Source organism: Rhinolophus ferrumequinum, chromosome 6 (genome assembly GCF_004115265.2).
Source record: "Rhinolophus ferrumequinum isolate MPI-CBG mRhiFer1 chromosome 6, mRhiFer1_v1.p, whole genome shotgun sequence".
In the NCBI taxonomy this organism is placed as follows: Eukaryota; Metazoa; Chordata; class Mammalia; order Chiroptera; family Rhinolophidae; genus Rhinolophus; species Rhinolophus ferrumequinum.
The window spans coordinates 11,258,537-11,279,528 of NC_046289.1; the positions used below are offsets into that span (position 1 = coordinate 11,258,537).

Here is a 20,992-nt window from a genome sequence, read left to right on the forward strand (position 1 = left end):
ATTTGAAATTTTTCATTCGAGCGTGGATGTCATGTCAGATTTGACTGCAGGATTTTAAAATTTATTAGAATTTTAAATCCATTTTGTTCATGGAGTATTAAGTTCAGAGGATGAAGATACCTTGTCAAAAAGAAAATGCCCTCTGTTAATGGTGCTTAGTAGTGATGACAAAAACATTATTTAATACATATTAATATGTTATACTTTGGGTGAAAATTGCTTTAATAAAGATATTTCTCTTAATTATAAAAACATAATAGTATGCTTTTTTAATTTTTTGAACCAAACCCCCTTTTTTTTTACTAGTTCTTTTTTTTATGTAACACGGATTCGCATAACACGGCATTTTTAAGAACCTAACAACCGTGTTATATGGGGGTTACCTGTATATGGATTGTACATTTTCATAATTTGACATTGTACATTTGAAAATTTTCACAACAGAATATTAAAATGAATCTGCAGATAGATAAATAAAACTAGAAGAAAGATGACACCCCCAACATTTAAAAACAGAGGTAGCTAAGTTAATTATAACCCACTGCCATGGTAGCTGTACTTAAAAGGAAAAGGTCTATGGGTTTGTGACTATTTTCTCTTTCCAGAAAATAGAAAAATGCAACTTTTGCTCAGTTCACATGATGTTTATTCATTATTATTTTTTTTGAACATATAAGAGGCATTTTAGTGTAGTGGAAAGAACACATATTCAAGATGGAAGATCTTTTTCAGTTCTTTACTTCCTGACTCTGTGACATTGGGCAAGTCACTTAGTCATTAACCTTTGTCAGTCTTGGTATAAACAATGGATGTCATATCTAGTTTATAGAATTGTCATATGGTCACATTGAGTTAATGCTCATGATAGTACTTTTTAAAAATAAAATTTATTCATAATAGTATTTATTATTTTAAGGTAGGTTCAAGTACAAGTTCAATGGGCAGATTTGATGTAAATTACATCACAGAATAAGCAGGGACAACTTTTGAATTGAGATTCAAAAATATCAAATTCTACTTGTAAGAGGTGCTACTCCTATTACTCTGAGCGAAATGAAACTATACAAATGAGAATCTTAAGTTACTCTCCCTTAATTTTCTTATTTGTAGGAAAGTTTTAAATTACAACTGTCTCTAATAAATGCCTAGTTAATATTATGTCATTTACAGGATTCTCCGCTATAACATATATCTCAAGATGCCTACGAGAGGATCAGGATACATAAAGAGCGTGTTTGCCATAGGAATCACATAACCCAACTCCCTAAGGCAGCTCTTTTCGTTATCCCTGTCTCCCTTCCAGATTTGTAGTGACGTGTTCATGATTCTTTTCATTTGCATGTGTTCCAAGGGAGCATAGTAGGTCTCTGTAAATAAAGTCCTATCATTTGCCAAAATCAGTGACTCGAGGGTAATTTTAGTTTTTTTAAGGTAAACGTTGAGATGGAAGTGTTAAGAAAGGGAGAGATCTAGAAGCTTGTCAAAGTATTCTTCTGTTGCCCCAATATTTCCTCTACTCAAACAGTATTACACAATATTCATATACTAACACATTAGCTCCCCACATTTGTTTGTAAAGTTTTTTGCTCCAGATATCAGAGCAGATCCCCTACCTTTGGACGGGGGAGGGGGAGTTGTCTGCCTCACAATAACTTTTCTTATGGTAGAAATTATTGGCTCTGGTAAGATTTATTCATAATCGTATTTATTATTTTAAGGTAGGTTCAAGTACAAGTTCAATAGGCAGGTTTGATGTAAATTACATCACAGAATAAGCAGGGACAACTTTTGAATTGAGATTCTTTTCACAGAAACTTCTATCGTATATTCTATTTGTTCAAATAATATTAAATACATATAATTTTTATTTACTTGAAAACTATATTTAGCAGTCACATTATTCTATTAATATAGAATATATTAACCTATAAAAGAATAAGTAATATATAGATTATTTTGACTATTTTCTAAGAAAAGAGGGAAAATGATTTAAAACCATACTAAGTGTGAGAGAATTTCAACCCATAAGGGGAATTTAGGAAAAGATATGCTGGAGTACTAACACTGCATAAATGTGGTTATAAGGTATTTATATTTTCCAAATTTCTTTAAAAACTTTTTATATCATAAAATATTTTAAATATAATAAAAATAGAGAAAATTATGTAACAGAATCTGTGCATCCACTATTCATATATGCAGTTATGAGCATTACCATGTTTCCCCCAAAATAAGACCTAACCAGAAAACATAAGCCCTAGCACGATTTTTCAGGATGACATCCCCTGAACATAAGCCCTAATGCGCCTTTTGGAGCAAAAATTAATGTAAGATCCAGTCTTATTTTTGGGGAAACGTGGTATGTGGTTTTTTCCCACTTATTCAGCAAGTATCAATTGAATGTCTACTATGATTCAGGCAGTGTTCTATGTAGGTGTTGGAATCTGGCAATGAACAACATAGACAAAAATTTCTCCCCTTGACAGGGAAGCAGACAATAACAGGTACGTAGTAAAATATGTATGGAATATATTAGATAGTGGTGAGTTTCAAGAAGACAAGTACAGTGGGAAAGAGGGATAGAAGTATCAGGGTGAGCAAAGATTGTCCTTTAAACCAGGTGATCAGGAAAGGCCTCGCTGAGATGACAGTTGAGTAGAAACATGAAGGAAGTGAGAGCTCGAGCCATATCAAATCTTAGGAAGAGATTTCTGTGTAGAGGAATCAGCCACGGTTAAGGCCCTAAGGTGGGACGATACGAGGCTGTTTGTGGAACAACGAGGAGCCCAGTGCGGGTGTGCAGAATGAGGGAGAGGTAGACTGGCAGGAAATAAGGACCACTTGTTGGCTACTCATTGAGGAGGTGACCGAATGAAGGAGGATTATACAGATCTGACAGGACACTGAAGACCCCTGTAAGGACTAGCTTCTCTCAGAGAGTGAAGTGGGGAGCCACTGGAGAGTTTTGAGGAGAAGAGTGACATGATGTGATTTATTTTAGAGGGTAATTCTGTTTGCCAAGCATGACCGTCCTGTAGCGGGACAAGTCTAGAAACAAGGAGTCCAGTTAGGAAAGCGGTTGCATTGATCCCAGCAGTGAGTCTGGAGTTTGGGAGAGAAGTCTCATTTAGAGAGAAAAATTTGGAATTTGCCAATATATAAGTAATATTTAAAATCATTAAAGTGAATGAGAATATCAACAGAGTAAGTGCAGATAGAAAAGAAAAAAAGGTCTAAAAAGAGAAGAATAAAATAGAAAAGAAAAAAGACCAAGCTCTAAACTCCAGGCTATTCCAACATTAAGAGACTAAGAAAGGGGGAAGAGCTAACAAAGGAGACTGAGAAAAAGGGACTGGGAAGTTGGGAAGAAAACAGGAAAGTGTGTTGTCTTGGAAGCCAAATGAAGAAGTGTTTCAAGGATGAAAATGATTAACTATGTCAAATACATTGTTGTCAGATCAAGTAAGATGAGGACTGAAGATTGAGCATTGACTCAATTGAAACCCAAGGAGAGAGAATGGGAAAAGACATACTATTGTCGTGTACAAATACAGGCAACTCTTGTGGTTTCCTGTAAAAAGCAATACTGTAATTCTGTGGAGAGCATAGCAGAGGAGGATGTGGGGTCAAGAGAGGTCTTCTTGTTTTAAGCGGGGAGAACTGACAGATGTCGCAATGCTGGCTGGCACCATCCTGAAGAGGAACTGGGGGTAAATGTAAGAATGTAACGATACAAGAAAGAAGCAGGGAAATTGCTGCAACACTATCCTTAAGAGGAATCCACTTGAGTGCACAAGTGGAGATACAGTAGCTAGTAGCTTGGTCAGGTCATCCTTAGAAACGGAGGAGAAGGTTGAGTTACTGGGCACAGACGTGGGTGGCTGTCAAGTGGTAGGGGAGCTTCCGGAAGGTCTTTTCTGGTTGCTTCTGTTTTCTTTTTGAGAGTGGCGAAGGGAAGAGACACTGGAGGTTTGAGAAGAGAGAAGATACAAAATAAGCAGCTAAGACGGGGAGAGTGAATGGGTTAGGAAATGCGTGTGTTTGCTGGGCAGCGTTAGCATTAAAGACTCACTTGAGGTTCATGATCATGAAGTGAAATCGGTCAACCTATTCTGCTTTTCTCTCCAACTACATTAGGCTGCACAGGTTCAGGCCGAGTGGATGGTGGATTGAATTTAATGTTGTTTTAGTACCCTTACTTCACATGTATATATCCATAAACAATATATACTAGTAGCTTGTGTTTATAAAATTTATGTACATAAATGGCGTATCATATTGCAAATTGTTTTTTGTTGGACTTATTTACATATTTGAAATATTTCCAAGTAGATAAATATGAATTTTTCATTCATTTTAGCTGCTGTAGAATACTCTTTTATATGGATTATCCAGTGTTTCCATTCTTCTACTGAGATATATTTAGGTTTCTGTGTTTTCTCTATCAGTGTGTTACGTTTTTTTCCTGATGTTATTGATTTGTTGGAGTTCTTTCAATATTCTAGATAACCATCTTTCATAATTACATATTTTGTGAATTTCTTTTCCAAGTCTCACTTGTCTTTGACTTTGTTTAATGGCGTGTTTGCCATTCTCACATTTGACATTGTAATGTAACCAAATTTACAAATCTTTTAGGGTTTACATTCTTTGAATTTTTTTATAACTTTTAATTGTGGTAAAATACACACAACATAAAAATTACCATCTTAATCATTTTTTCAGTGTATAGTTCAGTAGTGTTAATTATAGTCATCCATTTGTACAACAGAGCTGTACAAATTTTTCATCTTGCAAAAATAAACTCTATACCCATTGAACAATTCCTTATTTTCCCCGCTTCCTAGCTCCTGGCAACCACCATTCTACTTTCTGTTTCTATGTGTTTGACTACTTTAGATACCTAATATAAGTGGAATCATACAGTATTTATCTTTTTGTGACTGGCTTATTTCAATGAACATAATGTTTTCAGGCTTCATCCATGTTGTAGCATGTGACAGGATTTTCTTCTTTTTTAAGGCTGAATAATATTCCATTGTATGAATGTATGTACACATTTTGTTTATCCATTCATCCACTAATGGACATTTGGGTTGCTTCCGCTTACTGGCTGTTGTAAATAGTGCTGCAATGGACATGGGTGTACAAATATCTCTTTGCGATCATGCTTTCAATTCTTTTGGCTATATACCCAGAAAGCAGTGGGATTGCTGGACCATGTGATAATTGTATTTTTAATTTTTTGAGGAACCTCCATACTGTTTTCCATAGCGACTGCATCATTTTACATTTCCACCAACAGTGCACAAGGCTTCCTATTTCTCCACATCCTCACCTATGGTTGTGATTTCTGCTTTTTTTGATAGTGACCTTCCTAATGAGTGTGAGGTGATAACTCGTTGTTTTAGTGACCTTTTCTCTAGTGATTGGTGATGTTGAGTGCCTTTTTATATGTTTGTTGGCCATTTGTCTGTCATCTTTGGGGAGATGTGTATTGAAGTCCTTCACCTAGTTTTAAATCAGGTTATCTGCTTTTTTATTGATAAGTTGTATAAGTTCTTCATATATTCTGGATATTAACCCCTTATTAGGTATATCATTTGCAATTTTTTTCTCCCATTCTGTAGGTTTTCTTTTCACTTGTTTCCTTTTATGTAAGGAAGTTTTTAACTTTAAATGTTGTCCCATTTATCTATTTTTGCTTTTGTTACCTATGCTTTCGGTGTCACATTGAAGAAATTATTGCCAAATCCAATGCCATGAAGCTTTCCCTCTGTTTTCTCCTAGAAGTCTTGCAGTTTTAGATCTTACATTTAGGTCTTTAGTCCATTTTGAGTTAAATTCTGTTTTTGGTGTAAGGTAAGGGTCCACCTTTATTCTTTTGCTTGTGGAAGTCCAGTTTTCCCAGTGGTATTTGTTGAAGACACTGTCCTTTCCCCTTGTGTGGTCTTGGCACCCTTGTCAAAGATCACTTGTCCATATGCATGAAGGTATATTTCTGGGCTCTCTATTCTGTTCCATTGGCCTATATGTCTGTCTTTATTCCAGTATAAAAGTATTTTAATTACTGTAGCTTTGTCATTTATTTGGAATCAGGAAGTGTGAGACTTCCAACTTTGTTGTTCTTTTTCAATATTGTTTTATCTATTCAGGGTCCCTGAGATTCCATTTGAGTTTTAAGATTTTTCTATTTTGCAAAAAATGGCATTGGGATTTTGATAGAGATTACACTGAAACTCTAGATCACTTTGGGTAGTGTGGACAATTTAACAACATTAAATCTTCCAGTCGTGAGCATGGGATGTCTTTCCATTTATTTGTCTTCTTTAATTTCTCTCTCTTTTAATTTCACTCATTCTCCAACCTCCCTCTCCTTTGGCAACCATCAGCCTTGTGTTTGTTCTGTTTGTGGGTTTGTTTTTGTTTTGTTTCTTTGTTTTTTTTTTAGACTCCACATATAAGTGAAATAATACAGTATTTGTTGTTCTCTGACTTATTTCACTTGGCATAATACCCTCTAGGTCCATTCATGTCACAGATGGCATGATTTCTTTTTTATTGCTGAGTAATATTGCATTATATATATATACTACATTTTTATTCATTCATCTATCAATGGACTTCTAGGTTGCTTCTGTATTTTGACTAGTCTAAGTAGTGCTGCAATGGACATAGGAGTGCATATATCTTTTCAAAATAGTGTTTTTGTTTTCTTCACATAAATACCCAGAAATAGAATGGTGGGTTTTGTGGCAGCCCTATTTTTAATTTTTTGAGGAATCTCCATGCTGAAAGTATGAGATGTCTTTCCATTTATTTGTATCTTTAATTTCTCTCATGATATTTTGTAATTTTCATTGTCAGAGTCTTTTGATCCCTTGGCTAAGTTAATTCCGAAGTATTTTATTATATTTGGTGCTATTTTAAGTGGGATTTTCCCCCTTGATTTCCTTTTTGGATTGTTTATCATTAGTTTATAGAAACGTAACTGATTTTCATATGTTGATTTTTGTATCCTGTCACTTTGCTGTATTTGCTTATTAGTTCTAATAGTTTGTGTGTATGTAATTTTTAGGGTTTCTACATATAAGATCATATCTGTGAGCAGAGATAATTTTATTTCTTCTTTCCCAACTTGGATTTCTTTTTCTTCCTAACTGCTCTGGCAGGACTTCAGTGCTGTGTTGAATAGAAATGGTTAGAGGAAGCAGCCTGACCTTGCTACTGATCTTCAGAGGAAAAGCTTTCAATTTTTCCTACCATTGAGTATGATGTTTGCTGTGGGCTTTTCATAGATGGTCTTTATGTAGTTTCCTTCTATTCCTAGTTTGTTGTTGAGTGTTTATTTTCATGAAAGGGTGTTGAATTTTGTCAAATATTTTTTCTGGATCAATTGATACAATCATATGGTTTTTGTTCTTCATTCTGTTAATGTAATGTATTCTATTAATTGATTTTTGAATCTTGAACCCTACTTGAATTCCAGATATAAACCCTACTTGGTCACAGTGTATAATCCTTTTAACTCAGTTTGCTAGTATTTTGAAGTTCAGTTGACTAGTATTTTGTTGAGGATTTTTGTATCAGTTTTCATCAGGAATATTGGCCTATAATTTTCTTTTCTTGTAGTATCATTCCCTGCTTTGGTATCAGGGTAATGTTGGCCTCATAAAATAAGTGGAAGTGTTCTCACTTCTGCATTTTGGGTGAAAAGTTTGAGGACGATTGGTCCTACTACTTCTTTAAATGTTTTCTAGAATGTTCCAGTAAGCCATCTGGTCTTGGACTTTTCTTTGTTGGGAGGTTTTTAATAACTAATTCAGTATCCTTACTGATTATGGTTCTGTTTAGATTTTTAATTTCTTAACGATTCAGTCTGATAGAGTGTATGTTTCTAGGAATTTATCCGTTCTAGGTTATACAGTTTGTTGGTGTGTAATTATTCATGGTAGTCTCTGTAATGTCTTCTCTTTTGTTTCTGATTTTAGTTATTTGAGTCTCCTGTTTTTTTCTTAATCTAGCGAGGAGTTTGTCAGTTTTGTTGATCTTTTCAAAAACCAACTCAGTTTTATTAATTTTTCCTCTTGTTTTCCTATTCTGTTTCATTTATTTTTGGTCTAATCTTTATTATTTTTTTCTTTGTACTAACTTTTGACTTTGTTTTTCTAGTTCTTGGGGTGTAAAATTAGGTTGTTGATTTCTTTGAATATTTTTAAATGAAACCTCTTCCTATTTCAATGTATTAAGATATTCCCTTCCATTTTCTGTTCAAAATTAGCACTTTGATATCTTTAATTTACTAGGAATTAATTTTTGTATATAAAATGGCATGGGGATCTTACTTCATTTCCAATTGACTGAACTATTCATCGAGTATTCAGTTATTCCTTTCCCTACTGATGTGAAATGTAACCTCTATCATATGCCAAATTCCTATGTGTGTTTGTGAATCTATTTCTAGGCTCTTCACTCAATTCCTTCTTTCTGTCTCCCCGAGTCAAAATCAAAACTCTTAAAGGCCATGATTTTACAGTAAGTCTTAAATATGGAAAGGTGAAATCTTTCTCTTCACTCTTATTCTGCGATTCCTTCCTTCTTTCCCCCGACCTTCTTCCTCCCTCTTCACTGTCTTCTCTATTCTTGGTCTTTTGCTCCCCCACATGAATTGTGGATTTGAATTTATGAATGCATTTGGAGAGAACTACAATCTTTGGATATTGAATCTTCCAATCAATGAATTTGCATAAATAAATATTTATATCTTCCCATTTATTTTGTTGTCTTTCGTCTCTTTCAATAATATTTTAGAATTTTCTTTGTAATGCTTTATACATATATTATGTATATTAGCTTTATAACTTTGTTCCTATTTACAAAAATTAGAATATCTACGTTTTTCTTAGCAAAGCATAGGAATGTTGTTTATCTTGAACATAACAGTGCTACTGAATTCATACTAGTTACATTAGTTTACAGATTTGCTTGGATTTTTTATGTAGATGACTATAGTTAAAGAAAAAAATCAGAACTACTATTTGTAAGTAGTGATGGCTTTATATGAAGTGAATTTGGAATAATTTATTTGAGATAGAGATCCTATTTCTCTGGAAGATTCCTTTGAATGCTATTAGGATATATACGTATATTTTTCTTTTTTTCTCCCCCCTTCTAGGTGAGTGTGATTGTCTTTTCAATTAATGATTTAATATTTTAAAAATATTTGTAGTCATGTTTAAGTTTTCAATTTCTTGAGTCAATTTTGGTAAGTTATATGTTTACAGAAAATGCTATATTTTTCTTTTTAAATTTTTTGGTATTATGTTATTCATAGAATTTCCTTATTTTTTAATCTCTATTTTAACTGTTGCAATATTTTCTTTTAAATTAATATTGTTGATGTGCAACTTTCCTTTTCTTTCTTTGATCAATTTGCTAGAGGTTTATCCATTTTATGAGTCTCTTCCAAGAAACAGATTTTGTCAAGCCTCTCATTTCTTTTCTCTTTGATGATGTTCCTTTATTACTTCATTTCTTTTACTTTTTGTAAGTTTCTTTCATATTCTTTCCTAAACTTTTGAGTTGGACATCCAGCTCACTAATATTTAATCTTTCTTTTATAATCTTTAATTTTCTAAGACCAGCTTTAGATGTATCTCACAAATTCTTACACATAATATTTTTATTATTACTCTAATCTCTAATATTCATTGTGGTATTTTTCTTTGGACTATGAATTATTTAGAAATGGGTTTTTAAGTTTTTAAATACATAGGATTGTTTTGGTTATCTTTTTGTAAATGAGCTCTAATTTTGCTTTCTGTTTGGAGAAAAAATATATATGATTCTTTTGTGTGGTATTTGAAATTGATTTTGTGACCTATTACATGATTAATTTCTATAAATGTGTCATGTATACCTGAAAAGACTGTGTATTCTCTAATTGGTAGATATAAAGTTTTGTATATATTCATGAACATGGGTCAAATCTTCCATAGCTTCACTAATTATTTTCCTGTTTGATTGGTCAGTTATAGAGGAGATATGTTAAAATACCCACTCTGATTGTGGATTTGTCCATTTCTTCTGGAACATCTCTCCATTTTTGCTTATATCGTTTATGGCTCTTCAGAAATTTTTTATGATTTTCAAGCTTGGAATAGTGTTTTTCTCTTAGGGAATTGTTCCTTTTATTATTATGTAATGACTCTACCCAATTTTAATAATACTTTTTACCGTAAAGTTCATTTTCCTGCTATTAATAAGATACTCCAGCTTTCTATTGGTTGGTGCTGGTCTGATATATCTTTTCCTGTCTCTTTCAATATTTTTTTGTCATTATGTTTTAGTTCTGCCTTTTACAAATAACGTGTAACTGGATTTTGTTTTTGATCCAGAGAGTTTCTGATTTTTAACTGCTGAGTTAAATCTATATATTATGACTACAGATAAATTTTAATTTATTTTTATTATCTTATTGTGTGTTTTTCTTTATCATAATTTTTCCTTTTTTCCCCCTCCTTTTCTGTCTTCTATTTATATGATTAAGATTTATTTATTTCATTTGCCCCAGTGGCCTAAAAGTTATATATATATTAGACTGTATATATGTATATATATATATATATATATATATATAGTCTATTTATATTCTGTTAGTCATTATTTCCCTAAAATTTTTAACTTACATACTGACTTAATAGAGTCTAAAATTAACCATTATACTATGATTATCATGACTACTACAAGAATATTAGAATGTTTTAACTTCAATTATCCATCTCATCTTATATATTTTTGTTACTTATTATTTTAGTCCCACCTTATGTTATATTTCTTCAAATTAATCATCATGTAACTATTATTTTTGTTTTATAAATTCAGTACTTGTTTAGATCTTCTCACATGTTTACCTGTTTCCTCTGCTCACTGTTGCTTCTTACACCTTGTTCTTTTTCTCATGAGTTCAGTTTATTTCTGAAGTGCATCCTTTAGATGTCTCTTTAGCAAGAATCAGTGAAGAGTAAACTCTGTCTTTGTGTTAATGTGCCTTTATTTTGTGTATTCAGTGATTATTTAGCTGGATGTAGAAATATCTAGGAAGGGACTAGTTTTCTTTTTATATCTTTTTATTGTAAAATAAAACAAATAAACGAAATTATGGCTTAGTGAATTACTATAAGGCAAACAGTCTTATAACCACCACTCAAGTTAAGAAATAGAAAATCTCCACCTATGAGTATATTTTTATTTAGTTTGCTTGGGACTCTTAAAACATTCAGGATAATTTCCTCAAATGTATTTCCTATTTTACAAATTCTTCAGGTGTGTCTACTCTGTTTAATCTGCCTATTTTTTAATTACCATATTTCTTCATTTATATAGTACTATTTGATTCATTTTCATATCTTTCTAATCTTTCCTATGCTGTTATATTGTTTTATGAATATTTCCCTTCTATATCTTTCATCTTGTATAACGTACTAGTCTTTTATGGATTATTGTTCTACTCTCTCAAGTAATCCTTTTGTTGTATTTATGGAGTCTAGTTTACTTATTTAGTAACTTTATGTCTCCAGGGTTTTGTCCGTGTGAATCCTAGGCCAGCTAACCTGGGAATTTCTCTGATTCTGTCATGTGTTCCAGAGTATCACGACATTGGACCAGAGTTTCTCACTTTCCCATAGCATGGGTAGCAAGAGTAAATTCAGGCCCCAAATCTATAAGAGGCACAAGATTTGATTTCACAAGAGGAACATTTATTTGTTTTTTTTTAATTAAATTTATTGGGGTGACAATGGTTAGTAAAATTACATTGGTTTCAAATGTACAATTCTACAATACATCATGTGTATAGCATATTGTGTGTTCACCACCCAAAGTCAGTTCTCCTTCCATCACCATATATTTGACTCCCCCTTTACCCTCATCTATCACCCCTTTGCCCCCTTACCCTCTGGTAACCACTAAACTGTTGTCTGTGTCTATGAGTTTTTGTTTGTTTGTTTGTTTGTCTTGTTCCTTTGTTGCTTTCAGTTTATATGCCACATATGAGTGAAGTTATATGGTTCTCAGCTTTTTCTGTATGATTTATTTTTCTCAGCGTTATAATCTCAAGGTCCATCCATGTGGTCGCAGATGGCACTATTTCATCTTTTCTTATGGCTGAGTAGTAGTCCATTGTGTATATATTAGGTGGGTGCATATATTAGGTGGGTGCAAAAGTAATTGAGGTTAAAAATAATTGCAAAAACCACAGTTACTTTTGCACCGACCTAATACATATTTGTTTGTTTTTTAAGTTAGGGCCTAGACAGAAACAAGCCTGTGCCAGTGACTTAATTTTATTTTTCTAGACTTTGCATTAACTGAGGATTCAGCTTTCTTAGGTTCTAAGGTTTACACAAGAGTAGGTAATTCCAGTCCACCCCATTTGAACTGAGGGCCTCGTCTTTTGTCCTCATTAGAGTATCAAAACAAGCTTCTGGATTGCTGAGACCTGTAACAATTTACCTCTCCCTTTGTGCAGCTGCAGCGTAAGTCATATGTCCACCCCCCTGGTTTTCAACACCCTCTTCCTGGCTGGCACCTAGGACTTGCCCTTTCTTCTGAGCACAGTCTTGGGTGATTGGCAATGCAATATTTTTTTTAAAATCAAACATTTCTAGATATTTGTTGTGAGGAGATTTGTCAAAATTAGGATTAGAAAAAGTAACAGGGTGCGGAAAAAAGTATTTTCATTGCTAATTTTATACTTAACTCACAGGTTTATCTATCATAAGTGGAGAAGATCAGGATAAAACATTGGCAAATAAAAAGTAGGAATTATTTAATCAAGTGTTTATTGAGAAATACCTGAGAGTTTGGCAGTTGAGTTCCTGTTTGGATTTTCTTAAAAAGGAAACCAGTTTTTTGGGTTTTTTTGTCCAACGTTATCCGGTCCTTCCCTCTTTGATCAGCTGATCACTTAAACACAAGAATATTCCATATTATCTGCCAAGATGGTGCACACACATTGCTTTTACTATTTTCACATTCAAGTAATTTGCCATTCTCATTCGCAGTCTTTTGACTTTGTGGTAGCTTTAATAAGTAATTTTGCTTATAAAATAGTATGGACTTAAAGTCTAAATTGCCTGTCTCTCTGAGAAAAATATTACTGTAGAGATATTTTGAAGAAATAAACAGTAATTACAGTAGAATTTAGCCGTTATCCTAGCCTTTTTATATCATACTGTAGTTCATAAAATATGACCTTGCAATCTTTCCTGCCCCCCAAATAGAAACCTTCCCTTGTCATACCTCATCAGTTTGTAATCTTGGTAGAATTATTTGAAAGACACTACAAGGTAGAAAGAACCCATTGGGGCGGAGGAAGAGGAAGCCTATACAGAATTGTAAGGGACTGAAATGGCAGTGTTTTCAAAAACCAGAGAAACTTAAGAAATGCTTTGTCTTTGTTTACTATTATTCCTCTGTGACTGGACCTTCCCAACAATTTCAAGCTTTAGTTTTTCTGTCTCCTGGAATTTCTATCAAATAAATAATTATGTATTAATTATTTATTAATGTAGGTACTACCGACTCCCTCCCCGCCAAAAAAAACCCCAGAAAAGCCAAAGTGAGTTAAAAGAGAGCTTGAAGGTGGAGGAAATACCTTTGAGCGTTTAATGTGGTTCTCAGCTTCCTGTGTGTTGAGATAATAAAGAAGTGAGCTGCACAGTTCCCAATGTCAGATTACATAAGGCGTGGAAGTGGTTGTAACTATGAGACCTTTCAGATAGTAATCAATAAAATCTATGCTTCCTACCCTTTCTACACTAAACTTTTGCATAGCTAGTGTTTTGAAAAAGAGTGTGTAGATTTTCATGACTTTAAATTTCTAAATTTAATCAGAGTCACACTTAGAAGGAAATATGCATAATTTCAAAATGGTTTGTGAGATGCAGCTGCCTATAAATGAAAATTTATATTTGCTAAAAAGACTAGTTTTCTAAGTAAAAATTTAGAGCGTCAATGAGTCAAAACCCATTGTCTTTTTGCTCACAAACCATTTTGGATAATTATGTTTTCGTATACCTAAACTTGAGTTAGCATATGTTTTAAAGATGAGGTTAAATGATAAATACTATAACTTAGTAATTTTTATGTGTTTCTTCATATCAGCTATACAGTGATTTTTTTTATTTAATATACAAAATAGGATTATTACATAATAAATAGTACATTAACTACAAACACTAGTTTTATGAAGTTTGGATTTTTAAAAAAAGTATTTTTGTAGTATTTTTTAAATAATTCAGTGAACAGATGAATGCTTCCCAATACACACATTTTTTTTAAGCATGTCTAACAAAATGGTAAAAATTATTCATTACTTTTTATACACAAATTTATATGGAATCAATTTTATTTAGCTTTAATCTTTCTAGTAGTTTGATACAAAATTAACATTTGATACTGAATGATGAAGCAGAGAGATGATGACATTTGATATATGATTTATATTAGCTAGTCAATAACATTCTGGTAGCTAATAAAAAATTTTTCTGCAGATCTACACATAATTGAATTATTTTTTAGTTTCTAAGGGGATGTTAATCTTTCAGTATATGTAGCACATAAAAAATGAATTATAGACCATATTTTATTAATATATGTCTATATATATTACAGTTAAGTAGTTTTAATACATTTATTACCACAGTGTTTCAATAAGTTTATTACATCCACTGTCTCTGGGCTTAACTTTTAGCCAACAGAGAAGGGGGCTTCTACCACTTCTGTGACATTGCTTGAATAGTGTTCTTTACGTTTAAAATTGGTAAATAGGAGGGATGCTTATTTTTCTTGAAACTTTGCTAGTGGAAGAAGAGTAAAGTGTAAACTGAAAAGCTTCCTCTAAAATAGTTTTGTAAAGTATTTTAGTGGCACCAAAGTACTTTTAAAAGTTTCAGATGTAGCCATACGAATGTATATTATTAAAGAGGACTTCTTTGTCCCTACTTACTATATCTGCATTACAATTTAGATATTTACTCTTCTTTGTTACATTGGGATGAGTCATATGACACAGTTGGTCATTTAAAAAATTAGTTTTTTAAATTAATTTTCAGCCTGATATATTAAATTAGCCCTTTTAAAAATTCTGCAAAAGAGAAACAACTGTGTTTAAGAGAATCTTTTTTTAAAGACAGTTTTGTTCATCATCTCTAAACACACCATTAGCCATGCCAAACCTAGACAAGATAGTAAGGTAGGAAAAAAATGTTTTCGTTTTTGGGTTCCCTGTTCCCCTTCTTAGCTTTTGGTCTACCTTCCCCCTCCACGTTTCCTAATATTTTCCCAACTGTGCCCATCTGGAAATAAAGACATCCATACAATAAAGTATTCGACAGTCCATGTTACCTTACTATGACTATTTTCATTCTTACAAAAAAGAATGATTCAAGAATCCAGTAATTGAAATGCACATATACAGAAAAGAAGAGTAAATGAATGGACTCATGAGTGGATGCGTGGTTGAATGAAGGATGGTAGGGTTTCGGGCCTGGGAAGTCTCTCTGACAGGACATAAGTGATGGCCTGTCCTCATGAGAAGAGGTTTCTGCCAGGTAGATCCTACCACCACTTTGCTTTGTTGTGTGTAGTAATCTCAACCACTGACATGTAGTATGAACTTTTCTTTTTTTGTTACTTGTCATAGTACCTTGAAATCCAATCCCTTTTTGTTTGTTTGTTTGTTTAAGGCTGAAAGAGCATATTCCTTTTGTGGAACTATTGAATACATGGCACCAGATATCGTCAGAGGGGGAGATTCAGGACATGACAAGGTATGTTCTATTTTTGACGCTTTTTTGTATATCTCTATAAAATGTATGATAAGAATCCTAGTTAATAACGTAGGAACAGTCTCTTCAACAGTCCTCTTTCTGGCGTTGTCTTACCTTCATTGTTTTCTTTACTTTGCTTTGTATACATGAACATATTACATCTCGTGTTTGGGAGGAAAGAGATAATAGAAAGGTTAGGACACTCCAGATTTCCCTTTTTTCAGGTTTTATTGGTGAGGATAATTTTTTCTTTTACAGAATAACACTCTTTGTTAAAGGAAGCCTCAAAATCAACCAACTCTTCAAATCATAATTTTTGTTATTTCCATTAAAAGAGTCTATATCTTGAGCAAAGCACCAGTTGTAACTATTTAAAAGCAAAAAGCATTCTTTTTCTGTTGTGCGGGACCTGCACTGTAGGACACAGCTAAGCCACATGCAAGACAGCGGTGTCACCGAATGCATCAACCCCACATTGTTCCTGTCGGAGTCGTGCTGAAGGAATTTGGACAGTGCTTCTTGGCATTACTGGTTTTTGTTAGAAAAACATACAGAAACATATAGTTGACTGACACCTTTAGTTCATATTTGCTTTCTAAGATTTCATTGAAAAGGAATGTTTTATATTTTCTTATTCCCAATTTCAGCTTTTAACTTCATAGAGATACCACAGACGTGATTGATTATCTCTTCAACAGAAATAACCATTGTTACAACGCTTGCAGGAAAAAAAATCCAGTTTTAAGCATTCAAGATAGTCTTAAATTTGTTTTTCTAAGCACTCTAAAGAACTCAGTTTTTTTCTCCTCACTTTCCTTTGTATGTGCAAAATGAAGACTAGAAAATGCTTTCTAAGTGATTATGTTCTAAAATCTAGGTCACATGTTTTTTTCTTCCTGTATTAAAGGGTACAGATTTGTTCAGTTCTTTTGCTTTATTAATAACTTTCTCCAAATAAGGAATTCTGACTATTTTTTGCTCCTCATGTTCCCCTTTCCCTCATCCCCTTTAAAAATCTCACATATGCAGTCCAAATATCTTAAGTGTGGAGAATGTTTGCTAATGACTGATCATGTAATTCAAGTCTATTCTTCAAGTTTTCGTGACTAGGAATCTGTTGCAGAACTGTATCAATTTAAGAGCATGGTTTCAAGTCCAACAGCAAAGCTTTCGGAGGGTCTTGACTCAGATGGCAGTAAAATTGTATAAATGAAAGAATTGAATTGCAGGTTTTGTTGGCTTTAAGGTATTCTTTGAAACTATTGGGGAATTTCGTAGGAATTTATAGCGTTAAAATGTGAAAATTACCTTGAAAATAGCTCAGGGCTCATAAATTTTGCATCATTTTTCTGAAACCTTGGCCCTGAAATTGGGAAGCAGAGAGTTTAAAATTTTAGCATCCAGTTAATATCTCATTGGTGTAAGCTTGTATATTCAACCGTTATTGAATCGTGATTTGCCTAATTATAAAAGAAGTAATTTTCAACATATTGTGAGTCTTTAATTTATATGTAATTTGCTCTGTTCTCAGTTCAGGTAACTGCATTTGTAAATTAGTTTGCAATTTAGATCACATTTTATTTTATGTTACTTTAAATCTCATCATGCGTCCCACAAATGAAGACTCTTAGATTTATGTGATACGTTCTATAAGAGGAATTGATTTAGGTGTTATGAAAAATAACATCTTTAGATGGGATCTTTTTTATTTTTGTTCTTTGATTTTAAAGAATTTTATAATATTCATCGGAGCTGGATAATTAATAAAAATGCTAATTTATACTTATTTTCCCTTATCGTAAGTCCAAAGATTTCACTTACTTAAAATTTTTTTAGTTTATTTTAAATTTAAAAAATTTTAATTAATCAAAGTAAAACCATTACTAGTTTAGGATACTGAAAACACTTTTAACCCCTTGATTGATGGGCTAAATGTTTAAGTTCTATGTTTAAATTTTGTTCTGAGGATACCTAGATAGTTCTCTAAATGTCTTTCTTGCATGTGCTAATTAAATACTCTTTGCATAGAAAGCTATGTACAAAATCTTTTTGTTAAAATATTTTTCAAATATATAGCTTTATTTTCATTTTTTTTCTTATGAAATATGTATTAGTTAATACTCTATCAAATGAAATTGTTGTTTTGCAGGCAGTAGACTGGTGGAGTTTAGGTGTTCTAATGTATGAATTACTAACCGGAGCATCTCCTTTCACTGTTGATGGAGAGAAGAATTCCCAAGCTGAGATATCTAGGTAAGACTTAACAAAGTAAAATAAATATATTGTTACCTCAAAAGAACTGATCAAATTTCTGCAGTTAGACTGATGGAAAAGAATAAATTTTTAAATGGTGATAGACAAAATTATGTGCAAGTGGTTATTTTCCATTTATATTCGTATAGGATATAGATGTATAACCTTTATATTTCTTTATGTTATATGTGCCCAATTAGATCTTAGGTTTCATAGGGATAGTGTCATAATGTTTGTGTGTTCTGAAGTACTTAGTATATTGTTTTAACCTAGTAAGTACATCATATATTGAGAAGTTTATTTGATAGATACTTTCTTCCCACTGTAATACATACTTTGTGACTTTAATATAAATAAATAGTAGTGATACTTTTCAACTCATGAATGTAGGCTCAATAGAAGCAAGCACCATAAAATCACCCTCTTACAGGTCATCATAGCATTATTCTATTAGTTTCCTTCACAGCAGCTGTCACAATTGCAGTATTACATTTTTGATTATAATTATTTGGTTAATGTTTGTCTGTCCCACTAGATTGTAAGCTGTGTGAGAGCAAGGGACATATCTGGCTTTGACCCTCAGCGTTGTATGCTCAGGTGCCAGCACAGTGCTTTACTATGCAGAATTCAATAAACATTTTTGGAATGAAATGAGTTAATGAACAAATAAATGAACAGTGATAACACATACTAATTACTAGTTATGTTTCTGTCCTGTTTTTACTTGAATTTTATAACTTTGAGAACAGATTTGACGTTAAAATTTAAAAATTGAGACTTCCACTTACCAAGATGGAATAACAAGAACCAGATTTGCTTTCCTGTCTGAAACAATTTTTTAAATGGGCAAAGTATCTGAAACAACAGTATTGAAGACCTTGAACATCTAGCAGTGAAGGACAGTGATCACTGGGAGATGGGAAGCACGAGGTGAGCCCTGGGACTGCCCAGCTCTCTGCCTTGAGAGAGTGTCCAGGCTGAAATCCAGGCGGAGCTGAGATGGAACTGAGAGTCTGGGAAGACCAAGGCAGCTGGAGTGTGAGGGCAGAGTGTCGGAGAGGAGAAAGCTGCAGAGAGAGGGAGAGAGAGAGAGAAGTCTAGAGATTTGAAGAGGGTGCCCCTCAAGTACTCAAATAAGCACAGTGTGAGGAAACTACTCCGTGGAGTTAGTAGGTTATTTCTCTCCAAGTTGTTCTATAGATTCAGCACAATCACAATCCCAGCAGGCTTTATTTTTCCTGGAAATTGATAACCTGGGTCTAAAATTCACATAGAAATACAGAGGACCTAGAATAGCCAAATCACCTTTGAAAAAGTACGCCAAAGATGACTTCAAGACTTATAAGCTACAATAATTAAGACACTGTGGTGCTGGTATCAAGATAGACAAACCTCATCAATGAAATAACATACAGAGATCAGAAATAAAACTGCACAGATACAGGCAACTGCCTTTTTTTAATTACAAGGTGTGAAGTCAATTTGGTGGAAAAAAACAATAGTCTTTTCAACAAATGATGCTGGAACCATTGGCTAGCATGTGGGGGGAAAAATGAATTTCTATAAATACTTAGCAACATATAGAAAAATTAAAAGCAGATCATAGACCTAAATGTAAAATCTAAAGCTATAAAATTTCTGGAAGAAAACATAATGGAAAAATCTTTGTGACCTTGGATTAGGTAAAGATTTCTTAGATACAACACAAAAAGTGTGATCCATAAAAGAAAGCATTGATAAATTGGACTTCTTCAAAATTTCGCTCTTTGAAAGAAACTGTTAAGAGAATGGAAAGATAAGCCACAGACCTGGGTAACATTATAAATCATGTTTGATAAAGGACTGGTATCTAGCCTTATATAAAGAACTCTCAAAATTCAAGGGGAAAACAACCTTCATTTTTGAAAATGGGCAAAAAGTTTGGACAATTCACCAGAGAAACCAGAAAATCTATGTGTGGCAGATACGCACATGAAAAGATGATCAACATCATTCATCTTTGGGGAAATGCAAATTAAACAACAATGAGGTACCACTGTATACAGTGGACTGGCTAAAAATAGTTAGACTATATTAGGGTTCCCCGGAGAAACAGAACCGATAGGAGATATATGTGGAGATCTATTATAAGGAGCATACGTTTATTATAAGGAATTGCAGAGAATCAGCTCACATGATTTTGGAGGCTGAGAAGTCCCACGATCTGCCATCAGCAAGATGGAGACCCAGGGAAGCCTGTAGTTCCAAAAGGCCTGAGCACGAGAGGAGCCAGTGGTGGGCCTGTGCAGAGCCTTCTCTTCTGGGCATTGGGCCTCTTTCTTGGTTGTAGGAGGGTCAGATGCAACAACTTATCCTTCACCTTAGACAGGATATCTTGACATTGCCCCCCCCCACCGGATCCCCAGAAATCACTGAGGTAGAAGGTCCCTGAATTTTAGTCTGATGTGTTTTCCCCCCTTTGACACAAATGTCTTACCAATAAGTCTGGAGTAGTTGCTGCTGCTTGCTCACTAGGTCCAGTCAGCATAAGATCATCAATACGATGGACCAGTGTGATATCCTATGGAAAGGCAGGTGATCAAGATCCTTGCGAACTAAATTATGACATAGGGCCGGAGAGTCGATATACCTTGTGGTAGGACAGTGGGGTACATTGCTAGCCTTGCCCGCTGAAAGCCACTCCTTTTGGCGGGCCTTATGGACAGGAGTGGAGAAACAGGCATCTGCTAGATCAACAGCTGCATAGCAGGCACCAGGGATGTGTTCATCTGCTCGAGCGATGAAACCACATCTGGAACAGCAGCTGCAATTGGAGTCACCACCTGGTTGCAACTCCCAATGAGCCCCTGTCATTCTCCAAGATCCATCTGTCTTCCACAGGGGCAAGGAGGCGAATCGAATGGGGA

General features: G+C 33.7%; 1 protein-coding gene across 3 annotated transcripts in view; it reads left to right on the forward strand.

Annotated features, from left to right (window-relative positions):
* Positions 1-20,992, forward strand: part of RPS6KA5 (ribosomal protein S6 kinase A5) — a 170,033-nt gene that overhangs the window by 96,034 nt on the left and 53,007 nt on the right. For all 3 annotated transcript variants that reach the window (XM_033107160.1, XM_033107162.1, XM_033107163.1), the window contains 2 exons: positions 15,750-15,833; positions 17,983-18,086. In XM_033107160.1, the coding sequence (XP_032963051.1) occupies positions 15,750-15,833; positions 17,983-18,086 (188 nt within the window). The remainder of the gene's footprint in view (positions 1-15,749; positions 15,834-17,982; positions 18,087-20,992) is intronic.